Source organism: Borostomias antarcticus (assembly GCF_949987555.1).
Source record: "Borostomias antarcticus genome assembly, chromosome: 2".
Lineage (NCBI taxonomy): Eukaryota > Metazoa > Chordata > Actinopteri > Stomiiformes > Stomiidae > Borostomias > Borostomias antarcticus.
In genome coordinates, this window is record NC_140235.1 from 25646290 (window position 1) to 25673076 (window position 26787).

Genomic DNA, 26787 nt, shown 5'->3' on the forward strand with positions numbered 1-26787 from the left:
TTAAAAAAATATCAACTTAAAAAGTCAAGTAAAAATTCCCTTTACAATAGGCCTATTAGTCCAGTCCAGTAGTCAGTATTCTGAGATCCTTATTGTGTTAGCCTACGATGACAGGCATCATGGGTCTCAGGGTCATGCACTGAGAAAACATGAGGAAAACACAACAATAGAAACGTGCTATTACTAGGTGGGTAAATTGTGTCTTTCAAATTTATCATCGACCTTGAGTAGCTTCTTAATGTCATCTGTGCTCCAGATACATCTTTCTAATTCCCCCTAAATCCCTCTCTAACAGATTACAATACGTGTAAGCTAAGTGCAGGCCTGCAATCTGTTACCCTGAGGTCTGAACGACAAACTCTCTTCACCTCCCTTGCTCTCTTTGAATGAAGCACATATGGCCTTGAAAACATAGGGGGGTTATTTGGCCATCTACTTGAAAGCAACTCGAGGGGAGAGCTGTGAAATTATAAGCTATTCCACATGCAAGGTTCTGTCAAAAAATAATTAGCCTATCTTAAGTAGGCATATAGCAAGTCGACAAATGGCAAGTCGACAGGGAGGGTACAGGTTGTCAGAAAGTGATCGTTTGAAAATGATGTTTGAAGGAGAGCAGCTTCAAAACCGAAGTTCATTCTTTGGTCTGATTTAATAAGACGATAATCTTGTTTACTAGAGTGACCTTAAATGGTCTCGCCAGAATACGCGCATAACCATACCATATTATCTTCAATGTTTTGGTCTATTTTCACTTATCATAGACCTACTACTGTAATGTTAGCTATAGAATAACGTTTTGCCACAAACCCAAACACTACATATCAAGACTATTGTATTGTATTAGGTTTATTTTTATATATTTTTTTTTTATAGCTCCTCAACCTCATATCTAAACAGGATGGCCAAAAGAACTGCTTGACGTGACATAGGCCTAATATCTGTGGGCGTGTTGCTTTGAACACAAGAAAGAAACACGACTAGCTTCATGAAAACACACAGGCTTTGCTAAGCTATGACTTACGCCGCTGCAACTTTACCATACAGCTCTTTGTAGCTTTCAGCCTGAACAGTAGAGCTATAGCTGTGGCCTGAAATCCAATTGCCAGTCAGAGCGATTGGGACAGTGCAAGCGCAGGTAACCTATTTACATACCTGTGGGTCTAATCTCAACAGGCTGTGTGTGTGTGTGTGTGTGTGTATAAGTGTGATTAATTTCCTCCGACAGCCACATCAGACTCTCGGGCCATCTGATGTCACACACGCCTAATCCTCCTAACCCCTCTCTTGTTCACCGTGGAGGAGAGGAGGCACCCCTCACTTCGACCCCTCTTCTCTGCAGAGCGTGCTACACCTACGGAACCGTATCACAAATCCTGTTTGGTCAGTTGGCTTTGCTGACGACGCCTCCTTGTTGTTTTCAGTCTGGACGGTCTACTAAGGTGGCGTGCGACCTGTAACCTGACCGCCAGCGATGGGACCCGCCAGGAGAAAGTGCGAGACGCATCACTGCTGAAAGACGTAGTCTAAACTTCACCAGCGAGCACCTCTGCTGCACACTGAGCGAGAAAACTGACCTCCTTTCCACAGGAGAGAAAGAGAGAGAGATAGAAGAGGGAGAAAAGAGAGAGAGAGCACTGTCTCACATGGACCTATATGGAGGAGAAGTCACCCGCTAGTTAGAAGTTGAAGTCAGGCAAATGAGTGTGAGAGGATGAATCGCTACACCACGATGAAACAGCTGGGCGACGGGACCTACGGCAGCGTGCTCTTGGGCAAGAGCAATGAGTCAGGGGAACTGGTGGCCATCAAGAGGTAACTGTGATGACGACGATGATGATGATGTTAGTGCGTCTCTGGGCGGGTGTGTGTTACTGTACATAGCAACGTGCCATGTATCGGATATCTCAGTCCCCTTTCTCTATGAACAATGGCAGTCCCAAGTGGATTTGCAGTTTATTCATTAGACACTTTGCCTCTTACAGTTAATGTACAGTAACAAAAAAAGAGGTAAACCCATGCAGAAGGGCGCACTATCTTGAGAGGTCTGTCACTGGGTAGTTTATACCACAATTCGTAGTCTATATTTCACAAAAGTATTCAAAAATATGTTTAGTAATCAAATGTGTTTGGTTGCGGCTTCATTGTATGCCATTACATTACAGTCATTTAGCTGACGCTTTGATCCAAAGCGACTTCCAATGGTTGCATTTACTGTATGTACTACTACTTGCCAGAACTCACAAGTGCATCTCCTTTCTAAAACAAACTAAGAGCATAATCTAGTGCTGAAGGCAAAGTGCAAGAATAGCAATCACTAGCGGAAACAAACCAACTAAAAGGCTTCCCTTGAACAGAGCGGCCAAGCTCAATAATGTATTAGTGTGCTTTTTTAAACGGCGGAGCACTTGGTTACTATGCAAAGTGATACTTGCCACGGTGAGAGTGAAAGTGTCGATGGGTGTGTGTTGTGTACGGGCCTGGGGGCAGGCTCTACTGACAGGCTCCCCAAGAGGAGTGCAGTGTCCTTATGTCCTGTCCCTGTTACATCATTCCAGATGGGGTAACAGAATATAAGGTTCCTCAGCGGGCTAGGTGTCATTATACCAGGTGGTGTATGTGTGTGTTACTGTACTGTACATAGCAACCTGTAATATAATAACAATAGTGTGAATGCCTACTCAGCATTCACACTAATGAACACCTCAATGTCATGAGTTGGGTGTTATGTTTGATATGACAAACTAAGGGGCAGAGATGCATTGGCACGCATGCTTTTACTATACTAATGAGGACCATCTACTCCTGCAGAATGAAGCGGAAGTTCTACTCATGGGAAGAATGCATGAACCTGAGGGAAGTGAAGGTAAGAGCTGATTCATGTAAACAGAAGACTAGCTGAGGGACACTCAGCGTCTCACTATGGAGCATCAGTCACGTGACACAGGACAGCCCTATTCATTTTGGCCTGTCTCGCTGTCGGTGTTCACAGTCACTGAAGAAGCTCAACCATGCCAACGTGGTGAAGCTGAAGGAGGTGATTCGGGAAAACGACCACTTGTACTTTGTTTTTGAATACATGAAGGAAAATCTCTACCAGCTGATGAAGGACAGGTGAGGGGATTCACCTTCCAAATATGAACCAGACCTGGGACGAAATACTATTTTGAGAACCTTTCAATTACTTTGTTTGCTTGATCTGGAGTGTCAGGTGGACGGGGTCAGCACAGATAAATCATTGAAATGTATTTAAAAGTATTTCGACCCAGGTCTGATATGAACCCTGAAAGAAATTATGTTTAGCTATTTTTTGTCCTATCAAAGTAATATTAACAGTCTGTTATAGTGCGTGACAACTCTATGAACTCTTTGTTTGCAGAAACAAGTTATTCCCTGAGTCAGTGATCAGAAACATGAGCTTTCAGATATTGCAAGGGCTATCCTTTATCCATAAACATGGTAGGTGTCTCGAGCTGCCCCTCTGCCTCAAAATGGCTCAACTCTGTCCTGCTCATCTCATCTTTGGCTCTATTGGACAGACACATTGTCTTCCTTGCTGCTTTTGGTGTACAGAAGTGTGGATAACCATAGTGTGGAGTCCAGTGCTGAAATGCTGTGCTTACCAGACAGGGTGATTTTCCACACAACCAATGGGCTGCATGCACTTCTATGGGCTCTATCTCTCTTTATTTTCTCCTCCTCTCTTTTTTTCTTTGCATGCCTTCTTTTTTTGCCAGGGAGAATAAGATGTTCACTGAGAATGAAATCAGAAACATCTTGTTTCAAGTGCTGTCTGGCTTGGCATTTGTACACAAGCATGGTAAGATGTATGCTATTCTCCTGCTAATTTCTTTGCATAACATGACATGATTCTCTACGTGTTATTAACATAATTCTCTCTCTCAGGTGCTTGAAGCTTCCAAAAACACTGTGTATTAAATTCAAGTCAAGAGAGAGAGAGAGAGAGAGAGAGATAGAGTTCATGACAATCCTTAAACTTGATCTTGGCCTATTTCATTTAAATGTAGTTATATTATATGCACTATGTATGCATATAGAATAAAATAGAATAGAAAGTTTATTGCCATGTGTAACAAGTACTGGTACAGGTACATTGGAATTATTGTAATCGTTTGTCCTTACAGTATCTTTCAGTGCTAATCAATTCCTCATTCCAGTCCTAGGTACTCAGCTAGACATTAAAAAACTGGCAATGTACTATACTGATCCATCGTCTATCAGTCTTATCATCCTCATCTACTTATCCCATCCGATCATGGAGGACTATGTCTGTGTCCATGATGTAGGCCGTGCAATTAAATACTCACTCATAGGGGTGTAACAATATATCGTGCCACAATATATTGCGATACAGAAACGTCACAATACGTATCGTCAAGGTGAAAACATATTTGTTTATTGTATATCAGTGAACACACAACACTGGTAACAAACACATCTTTTGTCTCTAGGCCTATCCATGATATTACAACAGTTAAGCTCTAAATTCACAAAGTGTAGTGGAGTAGAAATGTGGAGAAATGCACTATTGGTGTGAACAGCAACACTACTGCAACGCTTCACACCTGCCCTTAGTGTATTGTATCGTATTGTTATCGTCAACCCAATATCGTGTATCGTATCGTATCGTGAGATTAGTGTATTGTTACACCCCTACTCACTCATGCATTCGTATTAATGTGTGTACGCTCTTCAGGTTTTTTCCACAGAGATATGAAACCAGAGAATCTTCTCTGCATGGGTCCAGAGCTGGTCAAGATAGCTGACTTTGGATTGGCTAGAGAGATCCGCTCTCGCCCACCATACACAGACTATGTGTCAACAAGATGGTAGGGGGTCATGCCTGTTTGTGTGTGTGGAGATGGGGTTACAACCCATTAGTGCTACAATGAAGCATTTTATAGAATTAAATGATATTACCAGTAGTTTGTGAAATGTTTTCCCTTCATCTCATGAGAAAAATCTATGTAAAATAATGTACAGTAGGCTAGGGTACATTTAATGATATCATGAAACATAAACTTTATCTGTAAACCCCTGTCCGCTTTCAATAAGTCTCTATCAGCTGTGTGGTGTAGACAACCCCCCATCCAGATGGAAACAGAATGTTCTAAAACACCTTATTGTGAGTTTTTAAGGAAAACATCCCATTCATTCTATTGTGTTCACATGTCCTCTGCTGTGTCTCCAGGTACCGTGCTCCAGAGGTGCTGCTGAGGTCGTCCACCTACAGCTCTCCTATAGACATGTGGGCGGTGGGCTGCATCATGGCTGAACTCTACACCCTCAGGCCTCTCTTCCCCGGGAACAGCGAGGTGGACGAGATCTTCAAGATCTGCCAGGTCCTGGGGACGGTGAAGAAGGTGAGCAGTTGAGAATCTGAAAGTTAGCACTGTATATTCTATCTATATCTATCTATACTTGTATACTGTATATTGTGTATCTATACATTTCTCATTTCATGAAATCCATGATTTTCGATCTTGAAATATCTAATCTTAGACTAATTCTAATCTGAGTCCCTATTCTAATTCTAATCTGAGTCCCTATTCTAATTATAATCTCTCTTCTGTCAGTTTGACTGGCCAGAGGGCTACCAGCTGTCCTCGGCCATGAACTTCCGTTTCCCCCAGTGTGTGCCCACCCACCTGAAGACCCTGATCCCTAACGCCAGCGGCGAGGCCATCGCTCTGATGAAGGACCTCCTCCAGTGGGACCCCAAGAAGAGACCCACCGCCGTGCAGGTGTGTAGGCTGCTCCGGCTAGGATGGATGGATCCTCCCCTTACGTTTACACTCTTTATTTACATCCTCTTCTCCTCCTCCTCCACCTCCTCCTTCTACTCTTCCTACTCCTCCTTCTCCTCCTCTTCTTCCTACACCTCCTTCCCATCCACCTACTCCTCCTTCCTCCTCCTTCTACTCTTCCTACTCCTCCTCCACCTCCATCCCCTCCTGTTCCCGCAACTCCTCCTCCTCCACCTCCTCCTCCTCCTCCCTCTCCCGCAGGCTCTGCGGTATCCCTACTTCCAGGTGGGCCAGGTGTTAGGGCCGCGGCCCCAGAGCCAGGACGCGCGGAAGGTCCCGTCGCGACAGTCGCCGTCCCGCGCCGGCGAGCCCAGGGCCGAGCCCCAGTCCTCCTCCGAGTCCCCGTCCCATCTCAAGGCCCCCCCAGACGCCAGACCCCTGCAGCAGATCCCCCTGCCCCAGACGGACCAGCACCACCACACCGAGGGCGCCAAACACCAGCACACACCCCCTCGCGGTGCGGCCGGTCACATTCAAACGGTGAGCGTTGTGTGTGGGCTCAGCGTGTATCGCCAGAGATCAATTCGGCGTGAACGCCTCTGGAGCCACCGCTACCAGAGAAAGAGACGACGTATCTATTTGAGTTTTGAACTCGGCGGTTGTGTTCTTTTTTTCTTCTTTTCTCTCTCTCGCAGAGGGCCGGGGCGGCGGGCGGCGAGAACAGCGCGGTGGGAATGAAGAGCGGCCGGAGGCGCTGGGGTCAGACGGCGGCGAAGACCTCCGACAGCTGGGACGAACTGGAGCCCTCAGAGGCCGCGGCGTCCCACTCCAAGAAGCCCAGCCTGGGCATGGAGGAGGAGAGGGGCCCCAAGGAGCTCCACACCACACAGTGAGAGAAACGGCCTGGAGGGCCGTCAGTGTTGTCATTGTCATTTTTTCCCACTGATTTCTAGTCATTTTCATGAAATCTGAAAGACATTTTGATTCAGATTTAGGTTCCCTAAATCCCTTATGTGTCTCCATTGAGGAAATTGTTTTACAGATATGGCAGCACGATAAGCAAAACGGATTCCTCAGATAGTGCTTTACCTCTTTTCTCTGGTCTTCCAGATCCAAAGATCACAAACCCCTGTACTCCTTCAGCACAGTCACCAAGTTACCCAGCAATGTCAGGATGAGCCAAACTGACTCTGGGCTCCCAGGTTCCTCAGCAAGACAACACTATCTCAGCCAATCCAGATATCTCCCTGGTAAGACTAGACTAGACTAGACTAGCATCTCTAGACTAGACTAGAATCTCAACTAGCTACTCTGGTTGAGATTCTGTAGATTATTCATATCAGTGTACATATAGTGTACATATCAGTGTATGGATACAGTGCATGTCAGTTAACACAGCGTTTAAACTGATATCCCTTGCTTTCAGGATTGATTGGCAAGAACCGTTCTACACCACGGGACAAGGAGACAGGTGGGACCACACTTCGAGACCTGTGGGAGAACTCCACCAACGCCACTAACAAACCGCTGGGTCCCATTGGTGGAGGCCTATCTGTCACCAGAGTCCACCCAGGTAACGCCACGTCACCCGAGCACGTGAATGAGCCTGTTGACCCATTCCTACGCCAGCATGTCACCAAAGGGCCCCAATCACCAATACACTTAGTCCCCCGATGCTAATGCCTCAGATCTGACTGATCTGTAGTGTTGGCTGGGGACAAAGCCAAGTGATTAGAGTGAGCTTAAGTGTCTGCATCAAGCAACTCAGGAGACGGGAGACCTCCATTATTCATTTGTCATGTAGACAGACACACAATATGGGGCCCGCAAGGCCCCCTGTCTCTCCCGTTCTGTCAATTCCTTATTCATGAGATTAAGACTGTTCTGATCTAATATCAAGTGTCCTTGATGGCCCCCCTCCCTCTCCTTAACCCCCCACCTACATTTAGTTTGGATAGTTGAATTGTTCTCGTGTTTCATGTGTTCACCCATCTACTCCTGCATATGCATACTGTCTTTCCCACCACACAATTCACAGTGTTTCTCACTGTCCAGCGTACCAGCGAATCTAACCACTCAGGCTCTGTGTCCACGTCTCTCTCCTTCACTCTAACTGTGTTTCCCTCTCTGCTTACATGTCTGTCTCCTTCATAACGCTGTCTTCACTCTGGGTAGAGGAAAGTACCGCCAAGCCCTCTGATATCCTCTCTGACAAATCGTCGGACAAATCAGTCGTAAAAGAGCACGTACTGGAGAAAATTGATCCTGCCAAAGGTATATTCCCAAAGCCAGAGTTTCAGAATAACTTATATTCATGAGTATGCTCATAGACTCAATCTGAATTATTATGATACATTTTCTAAGGATCTACTGTACGTGGAAACATACGGTAACAATATGATGATAAGTAACAGTGGAACACTTTCGCGGGCATGCATTTTGTTTTCACAAGTATCATTTTACAGTACCGTAAGCAAAATCAACCCTGCAAGGCGGTTGCAGTGGCTGACATCAGTATGCAGTGTTCAGGCTGAGTATGCAGCGTTCAGGCTGTTTGTGAGTTAACATGAGAATGAGCCTATTAAGGCACAGCGGGCGAGAGGGCTCCAATACACACAAGGACCTGAGAACCGGTGGCTAATTACATGGCCAAGGTCACGAGAACTGTGGTATCTTTAAGAAAAATCTACAGTACCCATGGAGGGAACAATGACTACTAACCTAGCTACTGGTGACCATCTCTGAACAAGGTTTGTTTACAATAGAGGGTGTCGCTTGTTGTTGTGAATCGGTATGACTTCAATCTCTGGTGGCTTATGTAGAAAGCTTCACTGACAATGACTTGGATGTTGTTGGTTCACTTACTCTAGACAAATGTACTCATTGGTACTTTGTAAGTTGCTTTAGCTAAAAGGCTCTGCTAAATGACTAAATTGTAAATGTAACGTCATGTCTTTCAGGAAACTTTGTAAGCGCAAAGTACAACCTCTCCGGTGGGTATATACCATCCTTCCAGAAGAAAGAAGTTGGGTCTGTTGGTCAGAGGATTCAGCTCGCTCCTCTGGCTGGCCAGCGCACAAGTGAGACTTTCTAAATTCAAGATCAACATATTGTAGAGGATACTCTTTGGGGCGACATTGCATGAAAAGGTCCTCATGGTTACTGGAACTATCCAATTCAGTTCAATTCTAAAAACTGTATTTATCTGAGGGAAATTCTTGAGGCTGCCATAGTAAAATAACATACAACAGAACATATAATGACAATACATGACAGACGGCAACGGTATGACAGACCGCAGTGACCATACTGGAGATATGGTCCATACACAGTAGTGACTATGTTGGAGAGGACGATGAGATGAGATGGGTCAACACAGTATAGGCTACGGACCACGCGTCATTGAAATCCCCACCAACAATCCTTTCTGGTCGATCCTGTCCATCATTCTCTTGATTTCTTCTCAATTTCCATGTCTTCACTTCATCCTCATCTGTTTTCTGTTTCTTCATCTTCTCAGTTGATAAGTCTCCTTCCCCTGATAATAAAAGTGGTAAACAAAAATCGGACAAAAAATCGTCCAAGCCCACATCCAACTCGTCTTTGAGTGAAAGTAATGAAGGTAATGCAATGTTGTTAGAGGGTCATGGCAGTGACAATGTGTGTGTGTGTGCCGGGGGGGTCCTGACCATATATATATATATATATACACTGTACTGAACAGGGAGTTGTGCTTATGTGTGGGTGACTCTGACTTCCTCGTTCTTCCAGACTATGAGGGCTGGAGAAGAAGACCAGACAGGAGTCAGATGAAAGGCCCAAGCTACTCCGCCCTGGGGAAGACCTCTGGGAACCTCCTGACCAGAGCTCCACCTGCCCAGCCCGTCCACGGGAGAGTAGACTGGGCTTCCAAATACGGAGGCAACCGATAGTGGGAGAGACTACCCTCCAGGCCAAGTTCACATACTTGAAAAACATTCTTTCTTGAGGGATCCACACACCCAACCGCATAGGACTGGTCTAAGTTAGCCTACTGCTGCGTTCATTTCCGATCAGTGACTACCTCAAGGACAGAAGGAAGGGTGTATAACAAAAGTATTCCAAAATTCCAGGAGACATTTTTAAGCCTTTGTGTACTGGCTTCAGTTTGTTTGTCATATGTGCAAACATGCCAGTGAGACATTCTGTACGTGGGTTTCAATACCAGCAGAAATGGAAGCTTATTGGAGATTGCATCCGACAACGCAAACGTGCTTCATCTAATGGATGAAGCCCGAAAATGTAATATTGCGAGTCAGTGACACATCTTGTTTTACTATCAGAGATTAGAACCAGTAATTAATTTTGTAATATAGCTTTTTCAGTTGCGACAATGCATTTCTATTATTTTTAAGCCTTTTGTTTATGTTATATTACTTATGACAAAGTGGAAATGTACAGGTATCCCTCTTGTAATGCATTCTTATTGTGCACAGCTAAGTAACACACCTTTTGTTATAATACGCTCTTGAGCAGCCATATCCTACATCTAATATGTGGCTAAAATGTGGCATTCAAAGTTTTGACTTCAATCCCATTACCTACTGTACAGAATATATTGTATAAAAATGCATGTAATAAATACCAACAATTTTATAAACATTTTACACAGCATCAAAACGAATTCACCTCTGCTGCGTGATAGCTCAATCTTAGATGACACAAAAAATGGGACGCATATTCAAATTATACAAAACAAGATTTTTAAGTACATTTTATACAAAATACCATATAATCAACAGAGGATGGCGGGTTGCTTCCGAATTCCTTAAAATTTGAGCTACATGTGAGAGAATGGAGCGGAATTTGTACACCAGTATCTGTAGAGAGCTTCACCTCACGACTGGGGTTTCTGGGGTTTCTGGAGCACCCCAATGCCAAGCTTCCCCAGCATCAGCAGACTGAAACACAAACAAAACACACTATTACATTTGTACTATTTACATAATCTACATTTGTTTCCCCAAGGAAAACAGTTTTGAGCCCTGCTCTCGTCAGTTCCCTCTTTCTTGGTTGGTTCATTTGTAGGCCCACAGGATATGGGTACCATGACAGCTTGGTTACCTAGCTCCTGCCATCAGGCCTGCTGGCATCATCTTCCTAGAGCCATAGAACCTCTTCCCCATGACGCCGGCCAGAGCTCCTGATGTAGCTATGTGACACAAAAGGTAGTATTGTCACGATAGCCAAATTTAGCAACACACAATGCCATTGGTATAAATTATTACAGTGTGACGCATTATGCAATGTTAAATCGTTTGCATTTGAATGAATCATTGGAAAGTGGACGACAACATCAACACAACTGACCTAGAGACACCCAGATGTTCTTGGGATCCTCAGAGATCTGATAGGCACCCAACCCGGCTAGGCCTCCAAAGATAACACCTGCAGCTAAGGAGGGGACGCTACCTAGGAGACACCAAGATAGAACGAAGATGAACGATGAACGGAAGAAACCTCTATAACCTGGTGGTCACAAGGATATACATTGTAAAGTTGTACACATACCTGCTTTGACGTAACCCATGACTCCCCCAGATGCAACGAGAGCCGCGTATCCATATCCTACCCAATCAACAGACATGTTGAACAGCTGAAAGGAAAGGGGACTTGTCAGCTAGCCTACTTCACAGACGTAGCGAAAGGACACGTCTTAGAAACACACTACCACACTAGCATCACGCTGAAATGTATGTCAGCTGTCAGAAACAGTCGGGTTCCTAACCTATTACTATCCTAGGTTGCAGTAGCCTTTTCGTAGCCTTTTGTGCGCACATTAGGCAAAAATAGAATAGAAAGTGTATTTGCCATGTGTAACAAATACGGGTCCATTGGAATTCTTATAATCGCTTAGTGTTAATCAGTTCCTCGTTCCAGTCTTAGGTACTCACTCAGCTAGACATTTAAGACGACAATTTCTTATACTCTCCATAGTCTAGCAGTATCATCCTTCTCGTTGTTGCAAAACAATTCAACACTTGCTCGTTAAGCTTCCTCGTGGTACGAGGAAGCTCCATGATCCACAGTCCATGATCCACATCCACTCACTAGAATTAATACTGGAATTCTTATGAAATTCGCTGAAAATCTCTTTGGATGTTATTGTGGGTCTTGCAATGCGAGACTAGTAGAAAACATGCATGTCTCGTGTTGAAGTGGAGCAGTCAAGCGGCCCATCAGTGCTCTGACACCAAAGCCCGTGGCGCACGCAAACCCTGGCACATTACATTACAAGCCAACTTGTAGGCCTATGTGATGTATATGATCACTATGACTCTTCTGATATATGAAATAATAATATAATCATGAACTTACGTACAACCTTGTCCCTTCAGTATGCCCTTTAACGCTCAGTTTACCCACGATCTACCAATGACGATGCAGTCACAGCGGATATCGTCACGACGCAATGCGAAAGGCCAGATGGGAAATCGAGTTATTCTAAGGGCTCAGTACCAAATCAACCCCTCAGACCCTACCTTAGTTCGATAGATCCTATTTCCTATGTACTTGCTATTTGTAATAGGATTATAGTCAGTCAGAGTATGTTGCAAATTTCACAAAGGTTATCAGATTATATTGTGGAACTTTTCTACTTATGTAGGCCCTATCTCTATGAGACAGTGGCTCAGAAAGCCTACCTATAGACTAGGCTATAGCCTACTGTATTATTAAACACTTACATTAATTAATGATAAATTAAAATGCTTACGTTTTTATATATATTTGTATATGTTATGTCATAAATTCAGTAAATTGGACGGGATGCAAGCAGTATGTGGTAAAAAACACTGCCACAAGATGACACCACAGGATCAGTTTGCAAAGTGTGCATGCTCTGTAAACCTAAACTGGCAAAAGCTGATTATTATACAAGCTAACTGGCTCATCTTAAAACCAGAAGTATTCTATGTTAATCATTTTAATAATATGAAATAATAAGCACAATAAAATGATTAGGGGGACTTCTGTTATAAGTAGGCTACATATGAAGATGGCAAACGTGGCCTGGTCTATGGTTTTAGCTATGCCCACCTGTTATGAGTTATGAGCACCGATTTGGCACTTTTTCCTCATCGGTATGCATCTTATAAACATTCTCATTTGGTTTTAATTACATGAGGGATATTGTGGATATTAAATTGTATTGTAGACTATTTAATTGTCTTAAATTCATTTTCTGAGCCGCTATTTTTCCCCTCAACGCTTGATGGCGCCAGAACACAAGTTATCATCCTCCAATTTATAACTTGAAAATCGTAAACCACCGATTTTGTTATTTTGAAACAGACACATCTTTTGAATTTGAATAAAGTGTATCCGTCACGAAGATCCTTAACTATGGGATTGTGGACAATGGGTGTTGAGTGGAGGAATTGAAGACAAAGTTATTATATTGGTAAATTATGTTTGACTGAAGTTATCAGGCAGCGGAGTGGTGCTGTAACTTCAAATCCTTTTGATTCTCCTTTACTTCAAGAATGGTATTTCATCGCTAATCGCTTGTTCAATATAACAAGACAACCAGAGAACACTGCCAGCATTTGGGTAAAAGTAACGCACGAGGGTACGTTTGGATACCTAGTTTGGGTACAAATTACGCACGAGGATTAGGCAATACTGAAAAAATGTACTCTCACTTAACAGAGTATCAGCATGTTAGGAAGAGATTGGCCTAGGCTATATTAGTAGCCTAAACCATTTACATATGTAGGGAGCTTTTAATTATCTGTTGTGAGATTGGCCTATAAGACAGAGTGATGGTTGCATTTCTGATTTATTTTAAACTAATAATGATCATAATAACAAAGATGATGATGATAACAACAGCAACAATAACCATATTCATAATTACAATAACTATTAATAAGAATAATAGGCCTAACCAGAGCCTAATATTAATCATGAATAATATTATTTTCTTTCTTTTTTTTTATACTGAATTTGGATTTATTTTATTCATGCCCAAAAGGAGCACCCAGTCCTTCTCGACGCCTATTAAACATCTTGCGCGGTTTATGAAGCTGAACTGAAACTGCGCCTGGGGCTCGTGGTAGGGTGGAAGTGGGTGAAACCCGGCCTTAGACAAACAGGTTGGCAATTCAAATGGGAGTCTATCCTTTCCAAAAGTCCTCAACACACTTGTAGCGTTCACTGTGCACTTTGGCCTATGCTGGGTAGCTATGTCCTGCTGGTCTGGAGAAGCCTTAGAAAAGATTTCAGTTTTCATATCTTCTGCCTCGCTGCTTGTATGCTAATCCAAAATAGTTTATAGCCCATAGTATTCTGCGTCTATGTTAGAGTACACAATAAAATGTTTCTGGTATTCTGGTAACTGAACATTTTGCACTCGAATGTCGCCTTGAGAATCATATCATGCATGGGACATTAAGATATAAGCTATAAATGTATTAAGTAAACATAAGAGTTCCTCCGAAATGATCATGCATTTTTACCCCATTATGTGAGTTCTCTCCAACACTTTACACTCACTAAGCACAACCGTTTGTCGCGGGTTCTCAATTTCTCAGTGTAGCCTAACCGTCTCCTTAGCGCAGTGGATCGAGTGAGTCTACATGTGTCCCGTTAGAATTTGAAAGAAAAGGCGTTTGGACCATCATTAACCATTATCACCAGGGCGCGCGCACGTGTTGCTCTTTTTGTGTCTGTGCCTCGAAGATCTGAGCTCATTCACTTCTGGCCTGAGGGGTTTACATAAGTATGTATTAGAAATAAGCCGCTGATAAATAAATAATGACCCCAATACGCATGTGAGATTGTGTATAAGTAATAATAAAGTGAACTTGGTGGTTTTTACAGGCACAGTTTCATCGCCTAGGCTATATGCGTATTTTAGAAATAAATTGGCCTATATATTTTATATTTCGGTTGTGGCTGCACTTGCACTATAGGCCTATATTGTATTTTCAAACAGGTTGTTTTACTTTGAATTATGCTCATATAATTGAAAAAAATATGTTTTTCCGCCTAAGAAGATGCACACATGCTCCCCCTTCCATATGAGCATTCACCACAGATGTGAGATCTTATAGGCTCACAAAAGAGCCTTTCACCTCTCCAGGTAGATTGGCCCTCTTACACACCCAGCACAGTGCGCATGCGCCAGCAGGTAGCCTACACCGTTTTTATTGCCAGGTGAGAGGATCCGTTCAGGTAAAAGCAAAAATTGGCAAAAGGACCGAAGGCTCAATGAGATAACAAGGCATTTGATCAACCAAAACCAGACAGAAGACCAAAGAATGTCAATAATGGGCAAAATGGGCGATTGGCAGGTATGTGTTGTTTATTCGAAGACAAATTGATGGTTAAAATTGTAAACTAAGACGTAGTTTTAAGGCATCAGAAACGGCAACAAAACAAAAGTTACAAATCCTCAAGTTTCCATCTCCCTCGGCGTTGGAGCATTTCAAGATGCATATACTTAGGCCTATATATTTCACCAATTAGAAGTTTTCTCCTTGTGTACAAACAGTAGACTAGTTTATGACAAGTTAACAACAACCACTAGCCACTTATAGCGAGTAATGGCATTCCATTCGGTAAACAGGTTCGATTTATTGCATGGGCCAATACCAGTTGTGATGTAGATTTTGAACAGCTAGGCCTATAAGGATCTAAGAGGAGTAGGATCAGGGAACAATCTCAACCTCGTTTTACCTACATTGCATCGCTTAAATGGACAGTTTGAGTAAATTAGAATGATATAAATGATATATGATAACTTGATAACTTTTAATGACAACTCTATAGCCCTGCAATTTGAGCTCACGACATACCTCATAAATTGTGATGTAGCCTATTGGTTCACAAAACCTGAGATACCATTTAGAGTTGGAGTTTTCATATAAAATATTATATATTTTTTGACATAAATATGATTGCACATGCAAGGTAAAGCAAATGGGCCAGGTGAAAGTACCTGACTGGTGAAATTCAACATTTAGAGTAGGCTACACTCGCACCGCCTCAAAAACCAACCGGTTATAACATACAGAATCACCACGCGATGGACATTTAGGCGTCTCGGCCATAGTTGTCATTGTGAGCTAGTTTCACTGACCCGCTCATTAATAACAACTGGTTGTAAAGGTACCCCACCAAAAATGGTAATCTGGAGATTAACAGAGGCCAACGCCTAGGAGTTGGCGACCTGTTTCTTGACCCGCAACCCGCGGTGCTCGACTTCACCGGCGACGGGGCTGAGCTCAACTCTCTCAGTCGCTCATTCAAATTAAACAAGGCATGTTGTTGTGTTAATTATTTACATTCTCCAAGCTGTGCCCTTACATCTCTTGAATGGAACTGTATACCCACTTAAGCATTGTCTCTTTTTGCATGACAGGGACAGAATAGCTTTTCAAGGTCTCGAATCTCAATAGGACTAAAACAACAATTCACGAAAATCAGGTTGGCAACAAAGTATGACGGGGAGCAGGAGACAGAGAACAATTTGCATATGACGGCACGCTCTCCAATCTATACAAAATATGAACCTTTGAGTAGACTAAAAGCAAATCAGACTATGAGGCATGGAACAACTTCTCTGAAATTATTTATTATTCAAAAGTCAGGGACATGTCAGGTAACTATGTGATATTAATTTTAACATTCAATTTGTTCTTCAATAGCCTACGTAAACATTGACACCTCTAAGGTGTAGCACTGTTGTTTAAGTCCTTGCAAATTCTTGTAAAATGCACCCTCTTAGGTCGAGCTATCCATCTTAATTGAAAGTGTTAGAAATAAAATAGGCTGCATGTGAAGTCTCGCTACAGTTTTACCTGTGTAGCAGTGGTGTTGGGTAGGATGGGGATCAAGCGTTGTTGATATGCTAATGAGGGAATGCGAATGTTATTACAGTGGTGCGCGAGGCTTTCACTTCCACCATTAGAGGGAGATCTCAGAGCGCAGACAGCCAAGCTCAATAAAAATAGTTTCAGCTAGAGCACTATTCACTGTGTGAAACAAGGCAAGGCGCACTCAATACCCACTACAACCCATGAAAATGCTTTGGAAATTAACTGACAATATTAAATATGAAGATTGCGAGGTAAGAAGCTCGTATATGATTTATTTCTACACTCTTGTCATTTTATTTATTTTTGACAAGATCCCTTATTGATCTGACAGTTGCCTGTGAACTTGTTTAATTCAATTGGAGAATGAAAAGATGCATGCTGGCCTTTTTCATGTATTGGAGTTTAGATATATTATGTAGGCTAATATATATTTTGTGTGAAAATACAATTGACAGTGTAGATGATAATATGCCTAATAATAATAATAATAATAATAATAACAACAGCCTAATAATAGCCTAATAATTATAACAACAACAATAATAATAATAATGATAACAACAATAATATGCTGGCAATCATTTTAGTGGTAATTAAACTATAAAAGTGCCCAAAGAAAATGTAATCAATTACAAGGACATTAGAAACAAGTTGTGATTAAATATGTGTGATGATTTTTGTAATAGGGCAATATAAAAACCTAAACCTGAATGAATAGCTAAACACTTATTTTATAAAAGCCTCGACATTTTTAGCCAAAAAATAAATATAGCCTATCTGATAGACTACATTTTCTGATAATTATATCAGAGATAGTGTCTGACAACTAGGCTATATAATATTATTTCAAGACAGGCTGGGTTAAATGAGTGGAAATGATTGTTTAATTTGTGCTGCACGTCTTATTCTTCTTGAAAATGTCAGTGCAATACGAGACTTCAGATTGTGTGAGCAGTGCGCTCGTTCAGGGTTTGTTATTATTGCATAGACGAAAAGTTTGGCAGTAATATCAGGGAGTTGTTTAAGAGTGGTGCAGCCAGTTGAACGTGTTTTCACCCGCGTCTTGGGTAGACACGCCAAGAGTAGAAAAGAAACAGTGCCTCTGCCGAGGTTTGCTTTCCTGTGTCTGTAATGTGTTTGTGGTCACACAAACCTGAATTTGCCATCGAAATCGGGGTTTACTACGTGGAGTTTCATTATGGTAACTCGTTCGATGTTTTTGTCAAAATGGTCCTGAGTAAATAGGTTAAGAGGGGGTGGATTTCTTAAGCATGCGATGTACGGATCCGTGTAGGAGAACTTCGGAGTAGCCTATCTTTTCTCCGAGTGAAAGTTAGCTCGGCTGGCGTGGTTTGTAGTCGAATAACCGTGGATTAAGTCTGTGGAGAGACTCGGGAGGGCCATGGAACGCGAGACGTCGGAATCTAAAATGAAAAACAAAGGGACAGAGCGAGCAGACAGCCGCCCTCAGAACAGTCAAAATGTGCCAGCCTCGGTGCCCTCAGCGTTTGCTGGATTTTCACACGAACCAGAGGTGCACATTGTTTCCTTCCTTGGCTCTTCCTCTCTCTGGTCCCCCCTTCGTTCTGTCTTTCTTTCACTTTTGCTTGCCCTCGAACCTTTTAAAATGTTCCCCCTCTCTCTGATTCGTCAGACGCAAGAGAATGTCCCTCTTTTTGTCTCCCTCTCTCTCCCTCCCCTCCTCACTCCCTCTCTTTCCCTCTCCATCTCTGATTAGATATACTGATTCCTCATTCAATGGACGTCATTTAGTGCAGACTCTGCCTTGAGTTGCTTCCTCGCTTCACGCTCGATTTCCGACCATTCTTCCCTTATTAAGTATTCGTGTAATATTAATAGTCATGAATATCTGCTATTAGGAGTCCAAGGGAAGAAGCAGCTCTTTGCTAATATGAGCTCAATCGCGGGAACAGCACAGTCATAGAGCAAGAAGACGGAAAAGGGATACAAGAAACTTAAAACATAAACCCGCAAGACCCGATAGGCTACTGCTTTTTAGAATCAAATGAAGGGCAGCAGGAATTTACCCAAATTCTGATGGATTATCGTTCTTCGGTGGTGCATATCTGACCGTTGGTCTCTGTGATCTTGCAGTAGTGTCATTGGTGGTTTATTTGTTTGGTCGAAAATTGTCGTTGTTTTGTTTTGTTTTGAATTTCTATTTTGAATCGCTCGAAAATCTACGCAGATGTTAGTGCACAGTTTTTCCGCGATGGTAAGTTCTACTCAGTGGCTAAGGCTGAATCAGACTTCGAGAGGCATTTGAACTCGCACTAGGCTACTGTATTGTCTTTTTATTCAAAATGTCTTGCTGAGACATATTGCAGTTTAGGCAATAATGAAAAGGCATGCAAGGTTCACCTGAAGTTGTATTTTACTATCGAAATTTCAATTGCATTCAGAGTTTATTTGTTTTGAACATTTTAACCAAATGATGCCGTTTGCGCTATTTGCTGATAGGCTATCATTGCTTTATTATTCCAAGTATTATTATTTGACTACTATCATTAACACTATCCATTAGGCCTATATTCGTTCAAGCGATAATTGTTTTAATTCGATAGTGTCCATTGCTGATTTAATTGAAGGGCCACAGAGCTAATACTAAGATGAAAGCCTCCTATAGTCTGTGCGAAACGGGGTAGCGTACACAATCATGGGTTCGGTTGGTCTAATTCGCCGTTTTCTCTCTCCTGCAGGATCGTCACGACGGTACCAGCAATGGGACAGCCAGGCTACCTCAACTGGGGGGGGTGGGCCAGTCTCCGTATACGAGCGCCCCTCCGCTCTCCCACACCCCGAACTCCGACTTCCAGCCACCCTACTTCCCTCCGCCCTACCAGCCCATCTACCCTCAGTCTCAGGACCCTTATTCTCACGTCAACGACCCCTACTCCCTCAACTCCCTGCACGCCCAGCCGCAGCCCCAGCACCCGGGCTGGCCGGGACAGAGGCAAAGCCAGGAGAGTAGTTTGCTCCACCAGCACCGCGGCTTACCCCACCAGCTTTGTAGGGAGTATCGCAGAGAAGTCCTCCTGCCGTCGGGTCACGGAATCGATACGGGACTCTCAGATTCTATCCCAATCCATGGAATACCTCACTCTTTAGAAGATGTTCAGGTAATCCAACACTTTTTGGTAACTATTAATATTATTACTACTACTATCATCATCATCATCATCATTTAAGCTATTATTATCATTATTGCATGAGCTGTGTTAAAGTCTATTAGCCTATCTATTCCTGTAACTTGGGCATGTATGTCATCTATAGCCAGACCATATCTTGACACCGTACAATTATTTATGCATGTTTGCATGCAGGAAATGATTATCAATATATAGCCTATATATATATCCTATATATATAGGCCTATATATATATATAGCCTATTTTTTTATATATATATAAAAAGTATTAATCAAAACCAACTGTACTGTATTTAGCAAACGACTCTCGATTCAACCATGGCCTATTTTCAGACACTCTCGCATAAATTAATGTTGTCAATATTCTCGATCCGTCTGGTTATTGTTATCAATAGTAGTAGCCTAGCCTAATGAATATCAGGACCCCATCACGACACCGAAATAGGGAACTGTAAACAACATTTGCCCTAAATATGCTGAAGCAGGCTATATGTAGGCTATGAACCATCATTTTATCTCTAAAATGGATGCCGTGTATTGCGCTCGTTGATTAATATTCCCTGTCGATTTCGGACGTGTAGGCCTATTCTGGATATCCTCCCTTCATCTTTAATCTAATTGTAGGCCTGCTCATTGAAAAGACCCTTTGAAGCCCGGGTGAGTGCGAGGGTCGATGCAATAATATTCCTACAAATAGTAGCATCTGCGTGGAACAATATTAAACATAAACGCAGACTATAGGCTATAATACGCATATAAACTGATATGGCAGCAAATTGAGGAATAGTCGAAGTCAAGCGTTTGGGATTTATTCTTTCTCGAAAACAAAAACGCACAATCCCCAAATTAGTGTATCCTACATGGCGCGTCACACCACCTTTATTCATAATGCCTACAATCTAGATTAATCGTTCTTCGTAAGTAACCAATCTGTGGATGGAATGAGGTCACGATTAAGGGGCGACAGACCTTCCTTATTTAAGTCTAGTGTGCATGACGCGCACCCTGCCCAATTGCTATAGCCTAGTGCCTTGTTGAAAATATGAACAGGTAGGCCTATAATATAAAGGCCTCCATATTGTCTGATTGTGGATTTATGGCTGGCTGGTGCAAAACTGCATGACATGTAGCGTAATTCCTTTGTACTTAGCATTACATTGTATATTTTGCTCTTTTGTTGCAGCATGTTGAGGATCAAGGAATTCACATCCCCGACCAGACTGTAATTAAAAAAGGTAAGCAATTTCCTTTGAGATACCTTGCATGTTTCCACAAGCTGTTCACACACCACTCTGCTCCACAGCTCGCACGGTAATGCTTCACTGATTCAAGGGACAAGGCTAATGCGGAGTATTTTTCATTACTTCATGGTTCAGTGTATCAAACTGTAACTGCACCTTTCGTTTCGATGATGGAAGCTACTCTTTTCAGAGTAGTGCAGCTACAGTAGGCTATTGCTTCATTGTGTGTATGCTATAGGCTTCTCCCTCAATATTTCGGGCCTATACGATTTCCATTGCGCAGCGTGATCAAATCTAAAATGGCAGTTGCTAATGCTGTATGCATTATGGTCAGGATGACACGATTAGCAGATCTTGAATAAGGGAGTCAAAATCCCGGTCTGCAACAGCCTAATATGCAAGGTTCTGGGTGAATAATATTTAGGGTCCCACTTTGTTTTTTTATACAGTTTCGGTTGTATATGAGACAGTGGGTTCAATATATGCCTTGCAAATAATAACCTACTTTTTGAATTGATTGTTTACTTTTCCGAGTAGCCGACTCCATGGTCAAGTTTAACGTTATTCCTCTCGCCATGTGGAGCCCCTTTGTCAGGTCAAATTAGATTCGCACGGGATAAATCTTGAGAGATGCTCTTTCCGCATCAACATGATAATTGGCTCTTATATTAGTAATCTCAAGAGTTCGTTTAACTCCTATTGTCTCTATTAGCCTTCCCTGAGCTATTAATGTCACAAGTGATCTATCCAAAAGCGCTAGTCCTTTGTCTCCGATTACTGCACACAAAACGCTAGACCCTGAAATGTGAAATCACACGCACACGTTTTTGTGTGTGTGTGTTTTTTTTACATAGTATTTTTGATAGGCCCTACCGTGGATATGTCAAAATAGGCCTACGTAGCATTTATCTCGGTAGCCTAGATGTTGGGGTCTTGCGTGCCTGTGTATTCGCAACACAGTGCGTGCGTGTGCCTTTGCAAAATGTGCCATGTTTGAGAACTCACATTGGCGTTTTTAATATCGGGCCCAACAGAGGCCTTCACACATAGGGCCTACAGCTGGCTGATGTTTTGAGTGTATAATGTGTATATGTGTATAATAACAATACTAATAATAGGCCTATACACTTTAATTAGGCGACATACATATTATTATTAATAGCCTATTACTAGGCTATATATGGTATTATGATGGCGATTGTTATTTTTTAGAATAGCCTAGCCTATATCTTTCAGTCGCCTATTATTAAATAGTCGTCATCATATTGCTCGTTGGATTATATAGGCCAACATTACACCTTGCAGTTTTTGGATGTGCTCCTGCATGGACTAGGCTATTCATAGCCTATACAGGCCTGCAGCGTCCTCTCATTTGGATTAAGAGTCTACGCTGCATGAAATTCACTGGGCTCATTCTCTCTCCTCCCCAGGTCCCGTTTCCTTATCCAAGAACAACAATGTCTCCGCCATTCCGCTAAATAAGGACGGTCTTTTCGGTGGTGTGGTAAACCCCAACGAAGTATTCTGCTCTGTTCCGGGTCGCCTGTCGCTGCTCAGCTCCACATCAAAGTACAAGGTTACCGTGGCGGAGGTGCAGAGACGCCTCTCGCCGCCTGAGTGCCTCAACGCGTCTCTGCTGGGTGGGGTGCTGAGGAGGTGAGCTGGACTTGAATGTCTCCGCTCATTTATTGTACCAAGAATAATTAAAATCGACCAAGCATGACACCTTCTGCATTTAAAACAGCTAAAAAAGGCGGACTCTTAAATTCCGTATTAGCGCACGGAGAATTTGTTTCCTCTCACTGTGTAGACCAGAAAATAATGTGGGCCAAACTCAAGTAGTAAAGACATGAAGTAGGCTATCATCAAAATATAGGTGTTTAGTGAACTGTCCGTTGAAGCAGTGGTCTGTAGTGGCACTTCCCTAAGGGTTATTCAAATCAAACGTTTGCAGCCTGCTGATATTGTAGACCTATAGTTATTTGTGCAGTTAGGCTATACGCAGTGGAAACACCGTTCAATTGTACCATTGTTAATCGGGTAAATAATTGTGTAAAAAAGGCTACACCTGATGACGAATTCATGCACGTACGTCGTTTTGGATAAGGCCTGCAGTAATGCCTCACAGTCCACACATGATGTAAATACAGCCATCATTTCATCATGATTACGAGAACGTTGTCTTATAACCTTTTATCTTTTGTTGTCACAGGGCCAAGTCTAAGAACGGTGGAAGGTCCTTAAGAGAGAAATTGGATAAAATTGGACTGAACCTACCAGCAGGTAGACGCAAGGCTGCAAACGTTACCCTGCTGACGTCACTAGTCGAAGGTAAGTTGCATTGTAAATGATTTGAGTTCTGGTTCCCGCGATAGTAGCAGGTGTCTTGAACGTTTTCAATGGGGGAGGGGGTGCATTTGAAATCAGCATATGCGTTCGTCCATGTAATTTGGACTGACTTTGCCTCATAAGTAATAGTGCATGAAGGAAGGATAGGCTACGTGTGTTTGGTGATAGAATTGTAGCCTAATTACAGTTCTATCACATTTTGGTGAAAGAACTGTAGCCTAACTAAGGTTTTGCGCAACATTGTACATCTACCTGTATACAATTCTCTTGCTAATGTGGGCCTGTATGCACTGCAGGTCTGCCTGGCCTTGTTTGGGTCAGATTAATTTGCTTTGTTGCTGAACTCGAGTTATAGATATTTGTGTATTTGTAGCTTGGGGTAAGGTTGAGTTGTTTCATCTCTGGCTGAGGTAGATGGCTTGATTTAGGCTATTCACCCCATATTCTCACTCTAGCCAGATTATTATCTTACTATTAGTGGTGGTAGTAACCTAATGCAACCTTTATAACGGTTAGGTTATTATTTTGGCTGTATGGACTACTTCTTTTACATTTTGACGAAATGGGACTGACCTATTGAGTAAATATGTTGTGTGCCCATTGTAGAATAAATTAGTCAATTATGGTGCACAGTAAGGATGCATAAGCTACTGAATAAATTCATTTTGCTTGCAAAGTTGAACCTTATTATTCAGTGCGGTGGTATTTGGTGTGCTGGTAGGTTTTAAAGGTGAAAGCCTAGGATGGTTCAGTGGTTCCTGTTAATCATTGGAGCTGAGAACCAAATGCAATATTCATTGTGCTTCATTGAAATTTGGTGCTGTATAATGAAGCTGAAGAAATGTAGCCTATGATTCCTTGCGATAAGGGGTGTGTGTGTGTGTGTGTGGGGGGGGGGGGGGGGGGGGGGAGATATAGGGTATGAAGGCACTAGGTTATTTAGGGGGGGGGCACTGCTTTTCTGAAGTGCTGTTATTGTTTATGATCCGCTCCATTTTATGGAAACGAGTTTACTGGACTTGAGCTTTGATGCTAATTGGCGCATGCGTTCTTCCGGAGTTGAGGCTTATGGCAGGAAGCCCCGCAGTAAAATCCAACTGTTTCAGGAAATTAAAACCAAAGACTAGAAAAAATCAACAAAAAAAGGCAGGCCTCTATGGAATGAACCTATAATTCTCATGGCTAAAGTAGGCCTATGTAAGGGCCAGATTAGGTCCTATAGCCTTTTAAAATTGCTTTAGGCCTTGCTTACTATGTTGTATGATCTGCAGATTTTCCATAAGAGATCGGTAATCAATGACATGGTGTTATGGTGACGCTCCGCCTGATATTTAATATCCACTTATTGTTTTTACCTGATATCCAACTCTTCTCACGTAATGACGTATGGGGCCTTATTCTTATTGACAACACTTTTTTTACCATCACGTGATGGAATGCAGCCTACAGGTGTTAGGTAGCCTACTGCTTTCCAGCTTGAAAGCTACACCAAAGAGTTGGCACTCTTTGGCCAAAAACGTAGAATTAATTAGATGAATAATGTGTTAAGTGAAGGTGTTAATTGGTCTACATTTGATGTCACCCATTAAGACCCATATATTATACACTCAATCCATTTTTTCCTTCTTAGGCGAAGCCGTGCATCTTGCCAGGGATTTTGGTTACGTATGCGAGACAGAGTTTCCATCCAAGGCAGTAGCTGAATATGTAAACCGTCAGCATTCTGACCCAAACGAACAAGTCCAAAGAAAAAACATGCTTTTGGCAACAAAGTAAGTGCTTTTATCACATTCCATTTGTCATAAAATGTATTCAAGACATTGTCACATTTTCACCGAGGGTTTGCAAACAAAAACACAAAGTGGTCAATTTTATAAGCGTATCACCCACAAAATAATTTGTAATGGGCTAGATATCACTTGCATTTATTCAGTGTGATTACATGGCTTTGTTATATTTGTGTTTCATTACTGCATTATATAGGCTAGCAATGGTTGGCGTCATGAATTAATGGGTTTCACTAAAACAATTGTATGGACATTAATTGAGGGTATAAATTATCGTCTTGAAGGAGCTCACTTAAGTAATCTGTCTAGCCTATTACAAATACATCCACATTGCAAGTAAACAAATTGCCAATTATTGTACACTTTTAAGCAGACGATATTCTTGCTCACAATTATACGATTCAGGCCTAACGTTTTTGTGTAACCATTGTCTAACCATTGAATAAAACACGTGCAGTAATGTATTGGCCAATCCAAGCTGCGGTATAAGCTAGGCTACTGTTATTGGTGGGTCGATTGAGCAGGCCAAGGATTCATCCACATACAACCATTTTGTTTGCTATGATTGCAATTCCATTGACACATAGCTGGTTCTCTTCCAACACCAACCCCTCTCACTCTAGGTTATAAGATTATGTTTTACGCAGTCCAGTGCAAAAACGTTGCATCCAATTGCACAAACATGGGACTCATATTGCCCTAACAGCTAACAATAATGCCTAGGCTATTTATTATTACTGTTATATGTGAGACACCAAAATGATTGATCAAACTCGTGTCATTAGTGGCCTTGTAATATTACTAGCCTAATTAACACGTTGTCTCTTCTTTTAGGCAAATCTGCAAAGAATTCACAGACCTGCTTTCCCAGGACCGCTCGCCATTGGGGAATTCTCGACCTCAACCTATTCTTGAGCCAGGGATTCAAAGTTGTTTGACCCACTTCAGTCTCATTTCTCACGGATTCGGGACCCCGGCTATGTGCGCGGCCCTCACCGCTCTGCAGAACTATCTGACGGAGGCCATCAAAGCCATGGACAAAATGTACCTCAACAACAACCCCAACAGTCACTCAGACAGCGGCACTAAAGGCGGAGACAAAGACGAGAAGCACAGAAAGTGATTTCACCTGAACGCCCAATATAAATATTATAAATACTTATACATACTATTGATCAAGTAACGTGCCACTTCCTGATCTCGCGATTTTACATGTTTGTTTTTACTACCATTCAACTTTGGATTCACGGAAGCGACGCAAGATCCCCATAAGAATTAAGAAAAAAGATGTTGAAAGGCGCAAAGGAACAGCTCCGGGGCGGGAAAGGTCTCCGCCACACCGAGGACTTTTTATGTACTCCCACTTTTTATGAGCTGCAACGGACTGAAATTCCAGCGACCCCTTATATCTCAATTTACGATTGTAGCCGTGTGACAAAAGAAGCTAAAAGAGGATGAATTCTTATCAGTATTGTGAATAATAAACTTGAAAAAAACATCCACAGAGTTCCATGTCATGACTTACGTTGTAGACTCTCACTCCAAGCGACCAACTTGAACTTTGAATTTCAACACGATTCACGGTTATATAAGGGAATCTGTGTTCATGTATG

The 26787-nt window shown here is 42.3% G+C and overlaps 3 protein-coding genes across 5 annotated transcripts; 2 read left to right on the forward strand and 1 right to left on the reverse strand.

Annotated features, from left to right (window-relative positions):
* Positions 1-1711: 1711 nt before the first annotated feature.
* Positions 1712-9697, forward strand: mak (male germ cell-associated kinase; the record flags this gene model as incomplete). The annotated part of the gene is made up of 15 exons (XM_084454054.1): positions 1712-1812; positions 2809-2863; positions 2990-3111; positions 3735-3817; positions 4715-4847; positions 5210-5381; positions 5595-5762; positions 6027-6305; positions 6461-6654; positions 6876-7015; positions 7192-7338; positions 7941-8039; positions 8726-8845; positions 9286-9387; positions 9537-9697. The coding sequence occupies 15 exons, from the start codon at positions 1712-1714 to the stop codon at positions 9695-9697; spliced, it is 2076 nt and encodes a 691-aa protein (XP_084310180.1).
* An 815-nt stretch (positions 9698-10512) lies between these two features.
* Positions 10513-12202, reverse strand: tmem14ca (transmembrane protein 14Ca). Its single transcript, XM_084461326.1, has 5 exons — positions 12123-12202; positions 11316-11400; positions 11115-11216; positions 10869-10956; positions 10513-10705 (listed from the first exon to the last, which is right to left on the reverse strand). Exons 2-5 carry the CDS (start codon positions 11389-11391, stop codon positions 10642-10644), a joined length of 330 nt encoding a protein of 109 aa, XP_084317452.1. The 5' UTR covers positions 11392-11400; positions 12123-12202; the 3' UTR covers positions 10513-10641.
* Positions 12203-15067: 2865 nt separating this feature from the next.
* Positions 15068-26297, forward strand: tfap2a (transcription factor AP-2 alpha; the record flags this gene model as incomplete). 3 transcript variants are annotated; one of them, XM_084461516.1, is made up of 8 exons in its annotated part: positions 16828-16878; positions 18837-18863; positions 19348-19767; positions 20981-21032; positions 22469-22694; positions 23251-23369; positions 25018-25159; positions 26009-26297. In XM_084461516.1, the coding sequence occupies 8 exons, from the start codon at positions 16828-16830 to the stop codon at positions 26295-26297; spliced, it is 1326 nt and encodes a 441-aa protein (XP_084317642.1). The 3 variants fall into 3 exon arrangements, with proteins under 3 accessions (XP_084317643.1, XP_084317644.1, XP_084317642.1); XM_084461517.1 differs by lacking the exons at positions 16828-16878; positions 18837-18863 and adding an exon at positions 15068-15100; XM_084461518.1 differs by lacking the exon at positions 18837-18863 and having other exon boundaries at positions 16788-16878.
* Positions 26298-26787: the final 490 nt, after the last annotated feature.